The sequence below is a fragment of the Hordeum vulgare genome, chromosome 5H (assembly GCF_904849725.1).
Source record: "Hordeum vulgare subsp. vulgare chromosome 5H, MorexV3_pseudomolecules_assembly, whole genome shotgun sequence".
Lineage (NCBI taxonomy): Eukaryota > Viridiplantae > Streptophyta > Magnoliopsida > Poales > Poaceae > Hordeum > Hordeum vulgare.
The window spans coordinates 457,622,948-457,643,606 of record NC_058522.1 but is presented as its reverse complement, the minus strand read 5'-3'; the positions used below and the strand labels follow the sequence as shown (position 1 = coordinate 457,643,606).

Genomic DNA, 20,659 nt, shown 5'->3' with positions numbered 1-20,659 from the left:
GATCTGGTTCGGATTTGCGATGAGAAATTGCCACTTTTGGTAGGGGATGATTTCAATATTATTAGGCGGGCCAACGAAAAGAGCAACGATAATTTTGATGGCAGATGGCCATTTATGTTTAATACTATTATGGAGAGCCTGGACCTAAGGGAGATAGAACTCTCTGGTAGGAAATTCACATGGGCTAATTCCCTACATAACCAAACTTTTGAAAAGTTGGACCGGGTTCTGACTAGTATTGAATGGGAACAAAAGTTCCCACTAGTAACAGTGCGTGCGCTTCAAAGAGCGATCTCTAACCACACGCCACTTTTGTTGGACTCTGGCAATGCAAACCATATGGGTAACAAAAATGGATTCTCCTTTGAGTCAAGCTGGTTCTCATGGGAGGGATTCCTAGATATGATTGCTAGGGAGTGGAACAAGGAGTTGGGTGGGACATCCAACGTTGATCGATGGCAAAATAAAATTCGTCATCTTAGACAATACCTTCGTGGTTGGGCTAAGAACGTATCTCGGATTTATAAGGATGAGCAGGATAGGCTTGTCAAACTTATAGATGATCTCAACCGTAAGGCTGAGACCAATATTTTGGATGTGAATGATTGCAATCTCTGGCGATGGCTAGACGAATGCTGATGACAACAAACCTTCCCCTGCAACGGCACCAGAAGAATGCTGCTAGCACTCCCCGGCAACAAAACTAGAAGAATGTTGTTGATGGCCCACCAGCGTGTGGGTTCGCAGCAGTTTTCGAGGGTAGAGTATTCGACCCAAATTTGTTGATTCACCTATAGGAGGTGAGAGGATACTCTCAAGTATTAGTAGCTGAATATGTCAGATTCAACCACACCTGAAAGATTAGTATCTGCAACAAAAGTATCAGTAGCAAAGTAGTATGATAACAACAGTGTCAGAAACGATCTGTTGACAGCAGACTATTCCTAACGATTCTATCAATGGCGCCAAGTTGCCTCGTTGACGGAAATTGGCAGTTCCCGTCAATGATCAGCGAATCAAGATTGTAGCAGGTAGCAGCAGTGTAACGAGAAATAGCAGCGGCAAGGAACAACAGTAGTGACAACAATAGCAAGTAGCAACAGTAGCAAGCGACAGTAAAAGCAACAGTAGCAAGCGATAGTAAAAGCAACAGTAGCAGCAGCAGGAGAGCAAACACAAGTAACAACAGTAGCAACAGTAGTAGCAGCAGCAGCAGGGCAAGACAAGTAACAGCAGTAGGACAAACTCGTAGGCAATGGGTTGGTGATTTGTTTGGATGATATTCATCATGCAACAGCTATAACACGGAGAGATATGTGGCTAGCTCCCGTTCGTCAATGTGATGTAGGCATGCATCCCGTGTGTCATCATACGTGCTTAGGGAAAAGAACTTGCATGACATCTATTGTCCATCCTCCCATGGCAGCGGGGTCCAAAAGGAAACTACGGGATATTAAGGTTCTCCTTTTAATAAAGAACCGGACCAACGCATTAGCACTTGGTGAACACATGAACTCCTCAAAGTATGGTCATCACCGGGAGTGGTTCCGGTTATTGTCACTCTGGGATTGCCGGATCATAACACATAGTAGGTAACTACAACTTGCAAGATCGGATCTAAAACACACATATATTGGTGACAACATAATAATTTCAGATCTGAAATAATGGCACTCGGGCCCTAGTGACAAGCATTAAGCATGGCAAAGTAGTAGCAACATCAATCTCAGAACATAGTGGATACTAGGGATCAATCCCCATCAAAACTAACTCGATTACATGATAGATCTCATCCTACTCGTCACCGCCCAGCGAGCCTACGAATAGATTACTCACGAACGACGAAGAGCTTCATGGAGTTGGAGAGGGAAGAAGGTTGATGATGACGATGGCGGCGATTTCCCCTCTCCGGAGCCCAAGACGGACTCCAGATCTGCCCTCCAGATGAAGAACAGGTGGTGGCGGCGCCTCCATATCGAAAACGCGATGAAAACTTCTCTTTTTATTTTTTCTGGGACGAAAGGATCTTATAGAGCTGGAATTTCGGGCGGCAGAGCCGTGTGGGCCCCACAAGCCTACTCACCACCACCAGGGGGGTGGTGGCGGAGCCAGGGCTAGTGGCCCACTGGCCCACCCCCTCAGGTGGAACTTGGCGCAGATTTTTTTCTTATTTTCCAAAACTGCTCCCCGTAAATTTTCAGGACGTTTGGAGAACTTTGATTTCTGCACAAAAATAACACCAAGGCAATTCTGCTGAAAACAGCGTCAGCCTAGGTTAGTTCCATTCAAATCATGCAAATTAGAGTCCAAAACAAGGGCAAAAGAATTTGGAAAAGTAGATACGATGGAGACGTATCAACTCCCCCAAGCTTAAAACCTTGCTTGTCCTCAAGCAACTCAGTTGACAAACTGAGAGAGAAAGAAAAACTTTGACAAACTCAGTTTGATCTTGTTGTTGCAACTATGTCTAACTCTTAACCAGAATTTCAGCAAGATCACAAGTTAACCACATAAGCAAATGACACAAAGGTCTCACGGTAAACTAATATCAATGGCATAATCAGCTAACGAGCAAATAATAATGAGTTTCAAATACCAACACTTCAATCGAAACAAGCATGAAGTAATATGAATAGGTGGTATCTCGCTAGCTCTTTCTGAGACCGCAAAACATAAATGCACAACACTTTCAAAGATCAAGGGCTGACTAAACATTATAATTCATAGCAACGAAGATCTAGTCATAGTCATACTCAATATCAATCAAAAGCAAAGCATAAAAATGACAGAGGTGCTCTCTAATTGGTGCTTATATAAGAGGAGGATGACTCGACAGGAAAATAAATAGACAGGCCCTTCGCAGAGGGAAGCATTGATTTGCAGAGGTGCCAGAGCTCAAGCTTTGAAAACAGAGGTAATAATTTTGGTTGGCATGCTTTCATTGTCAACGCAATGACCAAGAGTTCTCAATATCTTCCATGCTACTCATGCTATAGGCGGTTCCCAAACAGAAAAGTAAAGTTTTAACTCCCCCACCACTAATCAATCACACTCCACGGCTAGCCGCATCCTCGGGTACCGTCCATACTAACATCAATCCGGGGGGAGTCTTGTTTTACAGTTATGTTTTCGATTTAAGCGTGGAACTGTGCATTCCAATTACCGGCCCCTTTCTCGTGAATGACTGTGAATAAACACATGTCGAGGATAACACTCCTAGCATGGAAGATACCAATAGCCCTCTGTCACCACATGAGCGGTTCGGGCATGCAAAACAGATTATTTCTTGAAGGTTTAGAGAATGGCACATGCAAATTTACTTGGAACGGCAGGTAGATACCGTAAATAGGTAGGTATGGTGGACTCTCATGGAAAAACTTTTGGGTTTATGGAAGTGGATGCACAAGCAGTATTCCGCTTAGTACAAGTGAAGGCTAGCAAAAGACTGGGAAGCGACCAACTAGAGAGCGACAACAGTCATCAAGATGCAATGAGTTTGACTAACATTAAATGCAAGCATGAACAGGATATAAATCACCATGAACACGAACATCATAGAGGCTATGTTGATTTTGTTTCAACTGCATGCATGAACATGCGCGAAGTCAAGCCACTTGAAACATTCAAAGGAGAATACCATCCTATCATACTACATCATAGTCATCTCAAAATCTATGTTGGCATTCAAGACAAACCATTATAAGCTCTCAGCTAAATAAGCATGGCATCAGAAACTATGATCTCTAAGTTGTCATTGCAAACATGGTTCTCTCACAACAAAGCTAAATCTGGGTCGACAAGCTAGTCATATTTACAAAAACAAAATAGATAGAGTTCATACCAGCTTTTGAGTCTTAGTCACTTCATCATATATCATCATTGTTGCCTTTCATTTGCACGATCGAACGATGAAAACGATAATAAGCGCATTGGACTAAGCTGAATCTGCAGGCAAACACAAAGGAGAAGACAAAATAATATGGCTCTTTGAAAGTTAAACAGGTAAGCATTCAAGAACCAATAAACATTGTAACCAATATCTTCTACCTTGACACAAAGAAAAAGAAAACTATTTACACGGGAAAGCTCCCAACAAGCAAAAGAAGAAAGAAAAATCTTTTTGGGTTTTCTCAAAAGGACACAAAACAAGAAAACAAGAAAATGAAAAGAAACTAGCATGGATAATACAGTGGCAAAGTGTAAACACCGACTAACAAAGTGAAAGCATAAGCATGAATGTAAAGTCGGTGAGAACACGTACTCCCCCAAGCTTAGGCTTTTGGCCTAGCTTGGTCTACTCCCATGGATGATCCTGGCGAAACTCAAAGTCATAATGGGTGTTATACGGGAGTGCTGCAGCCACTGCCTGAATAGCTGCCTCACGAAGTCGAGCAGCCGTCGCCTCCCTCTCATACTCCTCTGCCTCTCCTATGGTTATGTAGTATCTTCGTTTTACCTGAAAGTCAAAGAAAGCAGGAGCAGGAAGGGTAATATGGAAAACACGTTGTCGGTTAAATATCAAGCGGTATAGGAGGGATCCATGATCTCTCTCAAGGAACTGGTAGCGTGTTAGAGCGACACGATCAAGGTAGGCTGTACGGAGAGGAGGGTCTTCTGGATGGATGGATACCCCAAGAAAATTTGCTAAGCGTGTAGCATAAACTCCACCAAAGAAATCCCCCTCACTGACATTTTTATTCAGCCTCCTTGCTATTATAGCTCCCATATTGAAGCTCCTGTCACCTATTACTGCGCTCTTAAGGATACTAAGGTCGAAAGCGCATAGGTGACAATGTGCACCCTTGCCGTTAATGCACCTACCTATGAAGAGGGCAAGGTAGTGCAAGGCAGGGAAATGGATGCTTCCTATGGTGGCTTGCGTGATATCTCTGGTTTCTCCAACAGTTATACTGGAGACAAAGTCTCTGACCGGGGACTTAGGAGGATCATTAACACTACCCCCATCGGGTATCTTGCAAATCCTATTGAAATCCTCCAGATCCACAGTATATGATTTATCGTTCAGATCAAACAGTATGGATGAGTCACGGCCAACTGAGAATTTAAATCTATGCACGAAAGAGGCAGTGAGCATAGCATACTGTTCACATTTATCTGAGAGGAATTCTTCTAACCCGGCATTGCGGACAAGTGCATCAAACTCATCTTTGAAACCTACTTCGATCATGAACTCATCGGAAGGCCATTCACATGGTTGTACCGGTGCGTCCCTTAGTTGAAAAGGCCCGGGCTCCCGAAAGGAGAGACGAGGACCCTTCTTACTTGAGGAACCACCATGAAACTTCCTCCTGAACATAATTTCCTTTTGCTGAAATTTTTGAAGTTCAAGAGAAAAAGTGAATAGAGACCCACCACACCTTGTAGCAACTACTCCTACTAGTGCCTACCGTATCCCGCGCTAAAACTACTTGGGACCAACTAAAATCAACATTTATAGCTCAAGAACAGGGTCACCAAGGTAGCAAGAATACGCGAAGAATAAAGCACTAGAGCAAAAATTAATTGGACCAATGGAGGAGTCACTTACCAAGGAGTAATTTCCCCAAAACAGTTCGGAGAATGGTGCTTTGAGCAAGGAGATTGAAAATCACAGCCAAATGAGCAAGAACACGGGTTTGAGCTGTGAAACAATTTTTTCTAGAGGTGGAAGAAGAGGCTAGGATATGGAATGAGTGGAGGGGTGCCTGTGGGCCCCACAAGCTTGCACCCCGCCACCAGGGGGGTAGGTGGTGGTGGGGGGGGCTTGTGGCCCACTGGTCAGGCCCCCTGACCAGCTCTTAGGCCTAGAAATTTTCAAAAATTCCAGAAAAATCATACTAAATTTTCAGGACCATCGGAGAACTTTTATTTTTGAGGTATTTTTCTCCGGGACACTAAAACAGAAAACAGGGAAAAACTAAACTAATTCTATCATTTTTCTTCTAAGCAACATAAAAGGAAAACTCAAAACAGAGGTATGTGACTCTTTGATTCATCCATTTCATGGTCATCGAAAGAAATCCCTCAATGGTATTGATCAAGTCCTTATGACAAAACTTTCTCGAATCGCAAGAGAGAACGGAGAATTTTCGAATAGCCACTAAGTCACCTCAATGGGGATATGTATCTCCCCAACAAGCAAATCATACTTCATCTTGACACGAGGAATAGGGCATTCAAAGCTCCCAATGAGAATCGATGAAGTCTTTTCGATAGCATTGATGCAATGTACTGGATATCGTTTCTTCGGAAAGTGCACTGTGTGCTCATTACCGTTGACATGGAAAGTGGCATTGCCTTTGTTGCAATCTATAACAGCCCCTGCAGTGTTTAAAAGGGGTCTTCCGAGGATGACAGCCATGGCATCGTCCTCAGGAATATCTAAGATAACAAAGTCTGTTAAGATAGTGGTGTTAGCAACCACAACAGGCACATCCTCGCAAATGCCTATAGGGAAAGCAGTTGATTTGTCAGCCATTTGCAGAGAAATTTCAGTGGGTGTCAACTTATCCAATTCAAGTCTATGATAAAGAGAGAGCGGCATAACACTAACACCGGCTCCAAGGTCACATAAGGCAGTTCTTACGTAGTTTCCTTTAATGGAGCAAGGTATAGTGGGCACTCCGGGATCATCAAGTTTCTTAGGAGTTCCACCTTTGAAAGTATAATTGGCAAGCATGGTGGAGATCTCAAGATCTGGTATCTTCCGTTTATTAGTCACGATATCTTTCATGTACTTGGCATACGGAGACATCTTGAGCATATCAGTTAACCGCATCTGCAGAAAGATGGGTCTTATCATCTCAACGAAGCACTCAAAATCCTCATCATCCTTTTTCTTGGATGGCTTAGGAGGAAAGCGCATAGGTCTCTGAACCCATGGCTCTCTTTCTTTACCATGCTTCCTAGCAGTGAAGTCATTCTTTCCGTATCTCTTAGGTTGTGGATTATCAGGATTAACCGTAGGTTCAATCTCCACATCCTCATCATTGCTAGATTGAGCATTATTATGAACATCACTGTCCATATCACCAGGTTCATGTTCATCACCAGATTGTGTTTCTGCATCAGACGCAGAAATATCATTAGGTTCTTCAGGTGTGACAGTATTTGGTGAACTGGCGTGCAGGTTTCTATCATCCTTCTTCTTCTCCTTAGGATGACTAGGTATATCAGCATTGATTCCTTGAGAATCTTGATCAATTCTCTTAGGATGACCTTCAGGATACAAAGGTTCCTGAGTCATTTTGCCTCCTGTAGTAATGACTCTGACAGAGTTGTCATTTAATTCATTGAGCATGTCATTCTAAGCTTTAAGTACTTGTTCTACCTGAGTAGTAATCATAGAGGCATGTTTACTCAGAAGCTTCAGATCATTGACATTTCTGTCTACACAAGCACTTAAATGGCTAAGCATACGAGTACTTTGTTCCAAATGTCTGCTAACATAATCATTGAAACTCTGTTGTTTGGCAACAAAGTTGTCAAATTCATCAAAGCATAAGCTAGCAGGTTTATCAAAAGGAATATCACTCTCATCAAACCTACGCAAAGAATTCACTTGCACTACCTGTATCAGGTTATCGAGACCATGGATCTCTTCGATAGGTGGTAGATTTTTCACATCTTCAGATCTAATGCCTTCCTCTTGCATAGATTTCTTGGCTTCTTGCATATCTTCGAGACTGAGGAATAGAATACCTCTTTTCATAGGAGTTGGCTTAGGAGGTGGTTCAGGAATAGTCCAAGCATTATCCTTGACCAAGAGGTTATTTAGTAGGGTCTCAGCTTGTTCTACAGTTCATTCCCTAAAAACACAACCGGCACAACTATCTAGGTGGTCTCTAGAGGCATCGGTAAGTCCGTTATAGAGGATATCAAGTATCTCGTTCTTCTTAAGAGGGTGATCAGGCAAAGCATTTTGTAGCTGGACGAGCCTCCCCCAAGCTTGTGGAAGACTCTCTTCTTGGAGTTGAGCAAAGTTGTATATTTCCTGTAAGGCAGCTTGCTTCTTATGGGCAGGGAAATATTTCTCACAAAAGTAATAGACCATCTCCTAGGGACTACGCACATATCCAGGAGCAAGAGAGATGAACCAGACTTTAGCGTCATCCTTTAGAGAGAATATGGTAGTGGCGGATCTTCTCCTCATTAGTGAAAAGGTTGGCTATTTCTGATAGTTTGGCAAGATGGGCTATGACCGTCTCAGACTCATAACCGTGAAAAGGATCATATTCGACTAGAGAGATTATCTCAGGGTCGACAGAGAATTCATAATCCTTATCGATGACAAAGATAGGCGAAGTGGCAAACTTCGGGTCATTTTTCATCCTGGCTTCCCGAGATTTTTCCTTCCACTTGAGAAGTAATTTCTCAGCGTCATAGGCATCCTTACACGCAAGAAAATCCCCAGCTATCTCTCCCTCAATAACGTAACCCTCAGGTATATCAGGCAATTCATATCTAGGAGAGCTAGATCTAGCAGGAGCAAAAGCAGGTTCTATCTCAATAGTATCGGCAGTTTCAGAAGCATCACGAGCATTGGCAGTAACTCTAGCAATATGAGCATCAAGGAATACCCCTAGTGGAACATCATGCAAAGTAGCATCTCTAGCAGTATCAAGCATATCATCATCAGGCAAAATAGCATCTCTAGCATCATCAGGCAAAGCAGTATCAAGCATAGCATCTCTAGCAGTATCAGGCATAGTATCAAGCATAGCATCTCTAGCAGTAGTATCACAAGCATCATCAAGCACATGCGACATATCAAGATTTCTAGCAGGAGGTGATGTCGCAAACTTACTCATAACTGAAGGTGAATCAAGTGCAGAGCTAGATGGCAATTCCTTACCTCCCCTCGTAGTTGAGGGCAAGACTTTGGTCTTCGGATCCTTCAGATTCTTCATAGTGATCAGCAGATATAAATCCCAAGTAACTCAGAGAATATAGCAATACCTCCCCGGCAACGGGCCCAGAAAATTGTTGATTGCAATCTCTGGCGATGGCTAGACGAATGCTGATGACAACAAACCTTCCCCTGCAACAGCACCAGAAGAATGCTGCTAGCACTCCCCGGCAACGAAACTAGAAGAATGTTGTTGATGGTCCACCAGCGCGTGGGTTCGCAGCAGTTTTCGAGGGTAGAGTATTCGACCCAAATTTCTTGATTCGCCTATAGGAGATGAGAGGATACTCTCAAGTATTAGTAGCAAAGTAGTATGATAACAACGGTGTCAGAAACGATCTCTTGACGGCAGACCATTCCTAACGATTGTATCAATGGTGCCAAGTTGCCTCGTTGACGGAAATTGTCAGTTCCCGTCAACAATCAGCGAATCAAGATTATAGCACGTAGCACCAGTGTAACGAGCAATAGCAGCGGCAAGGAACATCAGTAGTGACAGCAGTAGCAAGTAGCAACAGTAGCAAGCGACAGTAATAGCAACAGTAGCAGCAGCAGCAGAGCAAAACAAGTAACAGCAGTAACAACAGTAGTAGCAGCGGCAGAGCAAGACAAGTAACAGAAGTAGGACAAACTCGTAGGCAATGGGTCGGTGATTTGTTTGGATGATCTTCATCATGCAACAGCTATAACACGGAGAGATATGTGGCTAGCTCCCGTTCGTCAATGTGATGTAGGCATGCATTCCGTGTGTCGTCATACGTGCTTAGGGAAAAGAACTTGCATGCCATCTATTGTCCATCCCTCCCGTGGCAGCGGGGTCCAAAAGGAAACTACGGGATATTAAGGTTCTCCTTTTAATAAAGAACCGGACCAACGCATTAGCACTTGGTGAACACATGAACTCCTCAAACTATGGTCATCACCGGGAGTGGTTCCGGTTATTGTCACTCCGGGGTTGCCGGATCATAACACATAGTAGGTAACTACAACTTGCAAGATCGGATCTAAAACACACATATATTGGTGACAACATAATAATTTCAGATCTGAAATCATGGCACTCGGGCCCTAGCGAAAATCATTAAGCATGGCAAAGTAGTAGCAACATCAATCTCAGAACATAGTGGATACTAGGGATCAATCCCCATCAAAACTAACTCGATTACATGATAGATCTCATCCTACTCGTCACCGTCCAGCGAGCCTACGAATAGATTACTCACGAACGACGAAGAGCTTCATGGAATTGGAGAGGGAAGAAGGTTGATGATGACGATGGCGGCGATTTCCCCTCTCCGGAGCCCAAGACGGACTCCAGATCTGCCCTCCAGATGAAGAACAGGTGGTGGCGGGGCCTCCGTATCGAAAACGCGACGAAAACTTCTCTTTTTATTTTTTCTGGGACGAAAGGGATCTTATAGAGCTGGAATTGGGGGCGGTAGAGCCGTGTAGGCCCCACAAGCCTGCCCACCGCCACCAGGGGGGTGGTGGCGGAGCCAGGGCTTGTGGCCCACTGGCCCACCCCCTGAGGTGGAACTTGGCATAGATATTTTTCTTATTTTCCAAAACTGCTCCCCGTAAATTTTCAGGACGTTTGGAGAACTTTGATTTCTGCACAAAAATAACACCAAGACAATTCTGTTGAAAACAACGTCAGTCCAGGTTAGTTCCATTCAAATCATGCAAATTAGAGTCCAAAACAAGGGCAAAAGAGTTTGGAAAAGTAGATACGATGGAGACGTATCAGTGAACGAGCGGTCTTTGAAGGATGAGGCTAAACAACGACTTCGAGTACTCCTTAGAGAGGAGGAAATGAAATGGGCCATTAGAGCAAAAGTACGGCAATCGTTCATGGGGATAATAACACTAATTATTTCCACTTGATTGCAAATGGAAAACATAGGAAAAAGAGAATCCTGCAGCTCAAGCAAGATGAGGGTACAATAGGAGGTCATGAGAATCTCAAATTGTATATCTCTATCTATTATAAACAGTTATTGGGTGCTCCTGATCATAGCTTTGTGACTATGGATGAGCATCAAGTAGCGGATATTCCTCAAGTTGGAGAGGCTGACAATGAGTTTTTATCCGCTCCTTTTACGGAGAAAGTGGTGTTGGATGCGATTGGGGAATGAAGAACGGTAAAGCTCCCGGGCGAGATGGGTTTCCGGCTGAGTTTTACAAGAAATGTTGGCATATTATCAAGAATGATCTCATGGCAATGTTTCATGATGTGTATGATGGTCACCTACAACTCTTTCATTTGAGTTTTGGTACCATAACGCTGCAACCAAAGAAAGAGGGGGCGACACGTATTGAACAATTTCGTCCAATTTGTTTGCTAAATGTTAGTTTCAAAATTTTCACAAAGGTGGGAATGGACAGGCTAACTAAGATGGCTCATTCGGTGGTGCAATCTACGCAAACAACTTTTATGCCCGGACGGAATATCCTAGAAGGGGTCGTTGTCTTGCATGAAACTTACATGAAATTCATCCGAAGAAACTTGACGGTGTTATCTTCAAAGTGGATTTTGAGAAGGCGTACGATAAAGTTAAATGGTCCTTTATGCAGCAAACCCTATGCATGAAGGGGTTTGACGAGCTTTGGCGAAAGCATGCCGACTGTTTTATAAAAAAAGGAAGTGTCGTTATTAAAGTAAATGATGACGTGGGTCATTTCTTCCAGACACTGAAGGGTCTCAGACAAGGGGACCCAATGTCTCCTATTTTATTCAACATTGTTGCTGATATGTTGGCTCTTATGATTAACCGAGCCAACGAGAAGGACCTGGTAGGGGGACTAATCCCGCATATTGTCGACGGGGGTGTCTCTATTCTACAATATGCAGATGACACGATTATTTTTATGGAGCATGATGTGAAAAAAGCTAGAAATTTGAAACTCATCGTTTGCTTATTGGAGCAGCTATCTGGGCTGAAGATTAATTTCAATAAAAATGAATTGTTTTGTTTTGGTAAGGCCAAAAACGAACATCACACTTATAATCAATTGTTCGGTTGCGAAAGTGGGGATTTACCTTTCACGTATTTAGGGATTCCTATTCATTACCGTAAACTATCAAATAAGGAATGGAAATGCATCGAGGATCGATTTGAAAAGAAATTAAGTTGCTGGAAAGGCAAGCTTCTATCCTGTGGAGGACGGTTGGTACTTGTTAATTCCGCATTAACAAGCATGCCTATGTTTCTCTTATCCTCTTTCGAAGTACCTGTCGGGGTGCGAAAAAGGTTGGATTTCTATAGATCTCGATATTTCTCGCAAAGCGATGAGGTCAGGACTAAGTATAGGCTTACTAGATGGGACGTTATTTGTAGACCTAAAGAACAAGGGGGTTTAGGAATCGAAAATTTAGAGACCAAAAATAGATGTCTACTCAGTAAATGGCTGTTTAGACTATCTATGGAAATAGAAGGTATGTGGATACAGATTCTGACGAACAAGTACTTACAAAATAAAACCTTATCTCAGGTTACAGCACGACCAACTGACTCTCCTTTCTGGAAGGGTTTGATGCGGATTAAAAATGCTTTCTTCAACAGAACTAGGTTCATCATAGGAGATGGTGAATCGACTCGATTCTGGAAAGATACTTGGCTAGGGGAGATGCCTTTAGCTATTCAATATCTGCAGCTGTACCATATTGCACAACATCGACAAGCGTTCGTTGCGTCAATATTATGCCAGGCACCTCTAAATATTCAATTTTGTAGATCCTTAATTGGCGACAGATGGATTAGCTGGCTGCATCTTGTCAAAAGATTGATGGACGTTAACCTTTCTGACAGACCCGGTCGTGTTTAATGGAATCTGACCATGAATGGAGTCTTTACGGTCAAATCTATGTACATGCATCTCATAGATTCAACACCTATTCCAAAATCAGTGCATATATGGAAGATCAAAGTTCCCCTTAGAATTAAGGTCTTCATGTGGTTTGTTCACAAAGGGGTTATCCTAACGAAGGTAATCTAGCCAAGCGAAATTGGAATGGTAATCCTAGATGCAGCTTCTGTCCAAATAAAAAAAATATTAAGCACCTCTTTCTAGATTGTCCTATGGCTAAACTGGTATGGCGCTCGCTTCACATTGCTTTCAACATCAGTCCTCCTAATAGTATCGACATGTTATTTGGGATGTGGTTACAGGGGGTTGATGTTCAAACTACTAAACTTATTCGTGTGGGATCATGTGCACTATTGTGGGCTGTATGGAATTGCTGAAATGACTTAGTGTTTAACAGACAACGCGATATTCACTATTTGCAGGTTATCTTCAGGGCTACCACACTGATCCGCACGTGGTCATTACTCACTCTTGTGGAAGCTAGGGAGCCTATGGTTACTGTGTGTGTCCATTGGGAGATGGTAGCACGGGGTATCTTCAACCGGTTTGGATGGCGACATATTAATAGGATAGGTGTTTAGTCATCTAGGTCTATTGTCATCTCCGATTTGGGCGCGACAGACGCCTTGTATCTTTTTATTCACTTTTTGCTAGACCTTTCATGTACTTTGCTGATACTTGCTTTTGATTTTAATATATGGCTGCATGCATTGCTTGATGCAGAGGCCGGGGCTTTGCCTCCTTTCCGGAAAAAATGTTTTCATATATCTAATCATAAACTCACAATTCATCGGATTTCAACAAACACCACAAAAGAAAGAGTTACATCATATGGATCTTCAAGAGACCATTGTATTGAGAAACATAACGAGAGAGAAAGCCATCTAGCTACTACCTACGGACCCGTAGGTATGATATGAACTACTCATGCATCATAGGAGGAGCACCAATGAGGATGGTGAACCCCTCCGTGATCGTGTTCCTCTCGGGAACGGACCGTAGATTGGATTTCATGGCTTCTGAAACTTGCGGCGGCCGAAACAATTTTTCGTCAACTCCCCTAGGGTTTTCTGAATATTGGGGTATTTACAGAGTTCAGAGGCGGTGGAGGAGGCGCATGAGGGCCCCACTAGACACCAGGCCGCGCGAGGGGGCCCAGGGCGCGCCCTGATGTCTAGTGGGCCGTCTGGGCCTCGTCTGCTGCTCATCCTTGGATCCCAAGTTTTCTTTTGGTCCAAAAAATCTCCGTAAATTTCGTGACATTTGGACTTCATCTGATATTAATTTTCTATAAAGGAAAAAAACAACAACTGTCACTAGACACTATGTCAATAGGTTAGTCCCAAAAAATAACATAAAATTGCTATAAAATGATCCTAAAACATTTAAGAATGATAATATAATAACATGAAAAAATTAAAAAATATAGATACGTTGAAGATGTATCACGAGCCAAGTCATCAGTGTCCGGGGGCCTCAGTAAGTGCCCTCGAAGTTGGCCCTAAACTCGTCCTCAACGCCATCCCATATGTCGATCAAGTCTATTTAGCCAATGTCGGGCCGAGCCTTTCAGTTTTAACGACATGTATTTGATAGCGTGGATGTTGTCTCCTCCTGCTATGTGGACTGCGAGAAGGAAGCTCTTGATCCATTACCGTACGATCCGTGGTCCTGTCGTAGTGCTCGATATTTGCAGGTATAAACTTGTCCAAGAACTGATGTTGCATGATCCTTCTCAGGTTTGTTTTGTATGGACGTAGCACCAATGACGTAGATTCATGTCGTTTCATTGGGACGATGAGGTTAAGTTTCCTCGTAATATGACGAGATTTGATTTTAGATATTTTTTAATCTATGCAAGGTCTGCGGCTTAGGAAGGTGCTTAGGGGCACGTGCATGGAGACTTTTCGGTCATCGACAAGGTCAAGCCAACTCCGATACTGGAGGGCCATAGCGGCGCGTCGGCGGCAGTAATGGTCGTTCAATGGTCTCGGAATCACGTTGTAATATTTATTATTGTGTTTGAGATATTTTATATTTTCTATGAACTTTTTATAATAGATCTGATGGTTTTAAAATAAATAAAATGAAAAGTCATGCTTTCCGAAGAAACAAAAAGCCAAACGTGGCGCACCGACTTGGAGCTGGAAAGAGGTTGCACGTCCCAGTTCCGTGATGAGGACATGGAAATTCGACCAAGAGCGAAAGGCAGCTGAGGGGTTCCGAGTCAGCGTCCACCGGGTCCGGGTTCCCACGAACCAAATGGGCAGTCGGCTCGGCCGCAAAAGCAGTCCTTTCTTCCTTTCAGAAACCGAAATGAAGAGCGCCTTTCTTTCTTTCTCCGAGAAACCTTTGTGCGCCAAGCCAACTTTACGGCGTCTGCTACGTCTTGCTCCGTTTGGCACGTAGGATCTTTTCTGCTGTCAACCACTTAACTGGCTTGCCCCTTTGCTCCCTCCACTCCACATGACCACATCCTGTAGTAGAGGCTGCACTGCTGCGCACTTGGCTATCCCTATCACGATCCCTTTACTTTCTGAACTTGCTGCGTACTTGGTCATCAACTCAGTTTCCTTTCAACTCGGCCCAAGAATAACAACATAATCCCTCTGTGAACGAATATGAGACGTTTGAGGTCAATATATGTGCAACCGGTGGCACGATGTCATGTGTAAAATGTCGGCTTCCGTTTCGCAAATGCAGATTGTTGGATGAAGTATGAACCCACTAAAGTAAAGAGGAATGAAGCTGCAATTGTCCAAGGAGAAAAAGAGGTCTGTCTATGTGTTGTAAATATGGGAAAATGTACGTACACTTGGGATATTTCTTCACCACCGCCACGGAAATGTTGCAACGAAAATTTGTGCATCCATACTTCATCCTGCAATGTATTTCTGCGATTTTCCTTTTATTTGAATTTGTAGAATGTAACATGGTCTTTTCCCCAGACTGAGTTCTTTTAATTATCTGCATTCACTAGAAGTAGAAGCTAAGGCCCTGTTTGTTTCAGAAGTCCCAGGACTTATTTTAGTCATAACTAAAAAGTCCCTAGTCTCTATCCGTTTGTTTCCATGGACTAAACAAGGACTAGAGATCATTAAATGACATGCAAAAAGACCATGTTACCCCTAGTAGAAGTTATTAAATGACATGCTAAAAGTAGGGGCATTGTTGAAAAAAGTGTCAAAAAAATCTTAAAAAGACCATCTCATAGGGACTTCTTTCTTTAGTCCCAAATACTCCTTTTTAATCCCTGAAAGTCCCTCGTGTTTGTTTCACATGGAATTAAAAGAGACTTTTTTTAGTCCTTACATCAAAAAGTCCCAGAAAACAAACACTCCCTGAAAGGAACATAAAAAGTCAAGGTCCCCGTAAGCGCTGAAAACTCTCACAGCACTCAAAACCACGATGCTGATGAGTAGGGCAACACATTTGCCTGCTGTTTCCTTTTCATTGCTTATATTTTTTTCACCAAATTCAGATAACTTTCTTCCTTTCTTCTTCCTTCCTTCAGGAATGCTTACCACTCGGCCATCATAGGATATGACCTCAAGGTCACTGATCTAATAATAATTCACATTCCATATAGTAGAAGCTAAAAAGGCCTTAAAGTCAATATCCCCATGATCACTGAAAATCCTGCCCCTGCACTCAAAACCAGTGCTGACTAGGACACATACTTCCCTCCTCTTTCCTTTCCATTGCTTCGTTTTCTGGCCAATTCGAGATAACTTTCTTCCTTTCTCCTTCCTCCCTTCCTTCATTAAAAGGAAACCAAGAACAACATGGCTCTCTCTCTCTCTCTCTCCCTCCCTCCCTCCCTCTCTTATGCATCTCTGCACAGGCCGTAGTTCACACACCGAAAGCCTCGGCACGGCGCTGAAGTGCTGAACATGGCCTCCCGTTCTCCTGCCACCGCAGGGTTCGAAAGCGAGTGCAGAGAGATCCATGGCGCGTGCGATGAGCCCCGCCGTCTGATCCGCTACCTGGCTCACCGGAGCGCGCCGGAGAGGCAGCAGATCAAGGCAACTTACCGCACAATGTTCGGCGAGGACCCCGTCGGCAGGCTTCATAAAACCCTCACGGCCAATCAGGACAATGAGGTAATGATAAGATAAACAAAGGACATGATAGGTAGGCAGAGTGTCTCAACGTACTCTTTCAGTCTCAGCATGAACCTCCCTCTCCAGCTCTGCAATCTGCTCTACCTGTGGATGCTTGATCTGGCGGAGCGAGACGCGATCATGGCGAGGGACGCCATCGAGAGCGGCGCGGCGGCCGATTACCGCGCCCTTGTCGAGATCTTCACGCGGCGGAAGCAGGACCAGCTCTTCTTCACCAAGCAGGCGTACCTGGCTAGGTTCAAGAAGAACCTGGAGCAGGACATGGTCACCGACCCCTCGCACCCTTATCAGAGAGTATGTCTGTCCACCTCCTGCTTCTCGTTCTAGTTTCAGTCATTTTCCCCTCTGTTTCTACGAGTACTTAGCAAAGTCAGGGTTTTCGTTTCGTGGTTCGAGCAGCTGTTGGTAGCTCTGGCAACCTCCCACAAGTCGCACCACGATGAACCCAGCAGGCACATCGCGAAATGCGACGCCAGGCGATTGTACGACGCCAAGAACGGCGCCACGGGGTCGGTCGACGAGGCCGCTATTCTCGAGATGTTCAGCAAGAGGAGCATCCCACAGCTCAGGCTGGCGCTCTGCAGTTACAAGCACATATATGGGCATGACTTCACCAAAGTAAGCAAACGCAATGGCAGTCTCTGAATGTGAATCTTGGCCAATCATGAATGTGTGTGTATGCAGGCACTGAAGAAGAATTCGGCTGGTGATTTTGTAGAGTCTCTGAAAGTTGTTGTCAAGTGCATCCACAGTCCTTCCAATTATTACTGCAAGGTGAAAAATAGAAAGCAAGTACTCCCTCCGTCCCAAAATAACCGTCTTAACTTTGTACTAGCTCTAGTACAAAATTGTACTAAGCTCAAGACACTTATTTTGAGACGGAGGGAGTACTTCTGTACCTGAATTTGTACTAGTACACCGCTAGTCCCTGACTCATTCTTCTGTTCTTGGCCCTGTCAGTTACTGCAGAGAAGTATGCAACGCCCAGAAACCAATAAAAGGTTGGTTGCGAGGGCTATCTTGGGCAGCGATGACGTCGGTGTGAACGAGATCAAGTTAGCGTTCAAGAGTAACTTCGGAAAGAACTTAGAAGATTTCATCCATGAAAGCTTACCACAGAGTGATTACAGAGACTTTCTTTGGATATGGCAAGGGGGGCAGTGCCCAGTGGCATCATAAAATTGGTACTTGAATTTTGTTTTGTAACAGTAGCGTGTTGAACATGAAGAGTAGCAGTACCATCTTATCTGAACTTGGGATTAGGTGACAACATGCTATCATTCTTCTAATACATAATTGCTTAAATCCATTGTGGCTAATTTATTATATTTCATCTACTATAAATAGAACATGTAATGTACTTATGCTGCAGAGGAGTATATAATCTCAGATGAGCTTCTTCTTTCGGAAGTACTGTTTTAGATGCACCAGCTGCAAAATTGAAGCACAAATGCAAACACCGAGCGACATCATGCTCAGCCATAAGATCCTAGTATTCGTCTGCTCACTGACATCTCTCATGTCGGCTTCTCTGCATTAAGAAAAATGAATATTTACACCTTGTGGTATCAACAAAATTGACGAAACAATTTCACCAAATAGAACAAATTTTCCTTAAGGTATCGATCCTAGAAGTGCATTGACTTACTTGTTCCTCAGCATGAGCAGATTATCATAGATTGTTTGGACAGATTCATCAAGCTTAAACAACTCTAGTGCAACTCCCTATTCAGGAAAGTCAGTGTCATCCAAACGACCAAAACAACGAAATTGCAAAATGATGGGCATACCATCATAATTTCATGTACTTCACCTCAATCTTTTCCTTTTTAGCAACAGCATCCCAATCTTTTGCTGCGATACCGATTCTCCAGTCAAGATTTAGTTTCACCACCAAACCCTTGTTATCACCGTCAACCGTAAAGCAAGCTAAGTAATTTCCTGCTTCTGATGTGGTAAATGCAAACTGGTCCACCGTAACCTTATCTTTCTTGTGTATGGTATCCCCAAAAGGGGATGTGATCTGCAAGAATAATGTACATAAAAAAGGATACAAACGAGTTAAGAAAACAGAAAATGTAGTCAGTTCCAAGAAATTACAAGGAGAAATAAATATACCGTTAAAGCTGAATGGAAATTTTAAAACGTGGAAGGAAGCCTAGTAACAGGAAAATTTCTGGAACTCTACTGCCCTCACACGCGGGCACGCACACGCACACACACGTTGCATAACTATAGGAATATAAGGTATGCAATAATACAATGTGATGCAACTATCGAACTAAAGTTGCAGCTAATAGAACAGTAGAAGGTGGATCATAATTCCAATGCCTCCCAATTCATAAGTCCTTACTAGTTCTTCTCTCTGTTTATGATCTTCTGTTTCCTTCGGTAAAGCACTAAAACGTCAAAAGCGTGTGATTGTAAGGTATGATATGCCACATGCTTGGGAACTGAGCTCTAGCTTAGTGGTGGGAATTCAAAGTGCTGAACCCAACCACTTTTTGATATGGAACAGGCAAGAAAAGGAAAATTTTGAACTATCAAGTCCAACTTTCATGGATACAAGGTGAAAACTAAAATCAAACAAAGATAATTTTGAAACAGAAAATATAATTCAAGGTCTATGTGCAGAAAAATGGACAAAGTACCAGGACAAATTGAATCATCGTTGTGCCCCATCATGTATTTATGTCAGTGAATTCTATGTTGAGGGATGATAATGAGCCCTGGTTGAGAGCAAAAAACGCACGTTTGGTAAACTGTAGATCATACAGAACGTTAAAAAAATTCCTTACATATTTTCACTAGCAAAACGTTTTCTAGCGTGCGCCTTTTATGGGTACACGCACAATGTGGAATAGTCACATGAAGTATCTTTGAAAATGAATAAAAGAACCGATGTTTTCAGCACAACCAGCGCTTGAACCTCAGATCAATGTAGAGATATCCGAATGAATCAATGACTTTCCAAATGGTAATGTCCACCAAAGACTTGGCACAGTTTTCTGAGGACTTGACCAACCGTTTCTACTTTCCCGCGACTTAATTAACAATTCTCCATGACATATGCATTCTGCAACTTTGCAAAGGATCCTCACCGGTAACACATCAAACCCAATCTCTGTAAATGCATTGCCTTTTCCCTTTTCCCATCGAATGTACTACTACTAGAATGTGAACCCAATCCAGCAGCTGTAAATTGAAGGTATCAACGAAAGTGGCAGCAGCCCTGCCATGTTTCCAAATAAATGCGATGGATGCTTCGTTCATCCTTACGCGACAAACCCTCATCATTTATTTCACGGTGTTGAACCTTAAATCCTTCCGTTTTATAACCTCTCACGTTCCATTTATGCGCCGATCGTTCGGGCGGAGTATGTAAATGTACATACATAAATGGGGATTACCTTGACGGAGACGGTGGGATGGACCTGCTGGTGCTCGTAGAGGACGGAGTAGTCGCCGATGACGACGACGTTGGACCGGATCTCCTCCGCCACGCACTTGGTCCCCGACGGCGCGATCTCCAGCCACACCGCCCCGGCCCCCGCCGCCATCCACCACAGCACCGCCGCCGCCGTCGTTGCCCACGCACCACCTCGCGCCATTGTCGCCTCTTCGTGCCGGTCACACTCCCCTCCCAACGTCCTTCCTCCTCTCCCACCAGAGAGATCGCACCACCAAGTGGCTCCGTCCCTGGTCGGCCCATTAGGCCCATTAACAAGTGAGGCCCCATCAGGGCCAGCCTAATTAATCG

At 43.6% G+C, this 20,659-nt stretch overlaps 2 protein-coding genes across 2 annotated transcripts; one reads left to right on the top strand and one right to left on the bottom strand.

The window, feature by feature from the left end:
• Positions 1 to 16,532: 16,532 nt before the first annotated feature.
• On the top strand, positions 16,533 to 18,208 carry LOC123398557 (annexin D8-like). Its single transcript, XM_045093015.1, has 5 exons — positions 16,533 to 16,878; positions 16,966 to 17,193; positions 17,299 to 17,517; positions 17,584 to 17,673; positions 17,860 to 18,208. The coding sequence occupies exons 1-5, from the start codon at positions 16,669 to 16,671 to the stop codon at positions 18,076 to 18,078; spliced, it is 966 nt and encodes a 321-aa protein (XP_044948950.1). The 5' UTR covers positions 16,533 to 16,668; the 3' UTR covers positions 18,079 to 18,208.
• On the bottom strand, positions 18,141 to 20,643 carry LOC123398558 (transmembrane emp24 domain-containing protein p24delta3-like). The gene is made up of 4 exons (XM_045093016.1): positions 20,310 to 20,643; positions 18,713 to 18,922; positions 18,548 to 18,624; positions 18,141 to 18,430 (listed from the first exon to the last, which is right to left on the bottom strand). The coding sequence occupies exons 1-4, from the start codon at positions 20,508 to 20,510 to the stop codon at positions 18,286 to 18,288; spliced, it is 633 nt and encodes a 210-aa protein (XP_044948951.1). The 5' UTR covers positions 20,511 to 20,643; the 3' UTR covers positions 18,141 to 18,285.
• Positions 20,644 to 20,659: the final 16 nt, after the last annotated feature.

Coding starts and splice junctions, on each gene's coding strand:
- LOC123398557 (XM_045093015.1), top strand. CDS start 16,669: ATGGCCTCCCGTTCTCCTGCCACCGCAGGGTTCGAAAGCGAGTGCAGA. Junction 16,879..16,965: donor CGGCCAATCAGGACAATGAG/GTAATGATAAGA, acceptor CTCCCTCTCCAG/CTCTGCAATCTGCTCTACCT. Junction 17,674..17,859: donor CTTCCAATTATTACTGCAAG/GTGAAAAATAGA, acceptor TGGCCCTGTCAG/TTACTGCAGAGAAGTATGCA.
- LOC123398558 (XM_045093016.1), bottom strand. CDS start 20,510: ATGGCGCGAGGTGGTGCGTGGGCAACGACGGCGGCGGCGGTGCTGTGG. Junction 18,923..20,309: donor ATCCCACCGTCTCCGTCAAG/GTAATCCCCATT, acceptor TTATTCTTGCAG/ATCACATCCCCTTTTGGGGA. Junction 18,431..18,547: donor CTGCTCATGCTGAGGAACAA/GTAAGTCAATGC, acceptor TTCTTAATGCAG/AGAAGCCGACATGAGAGATG.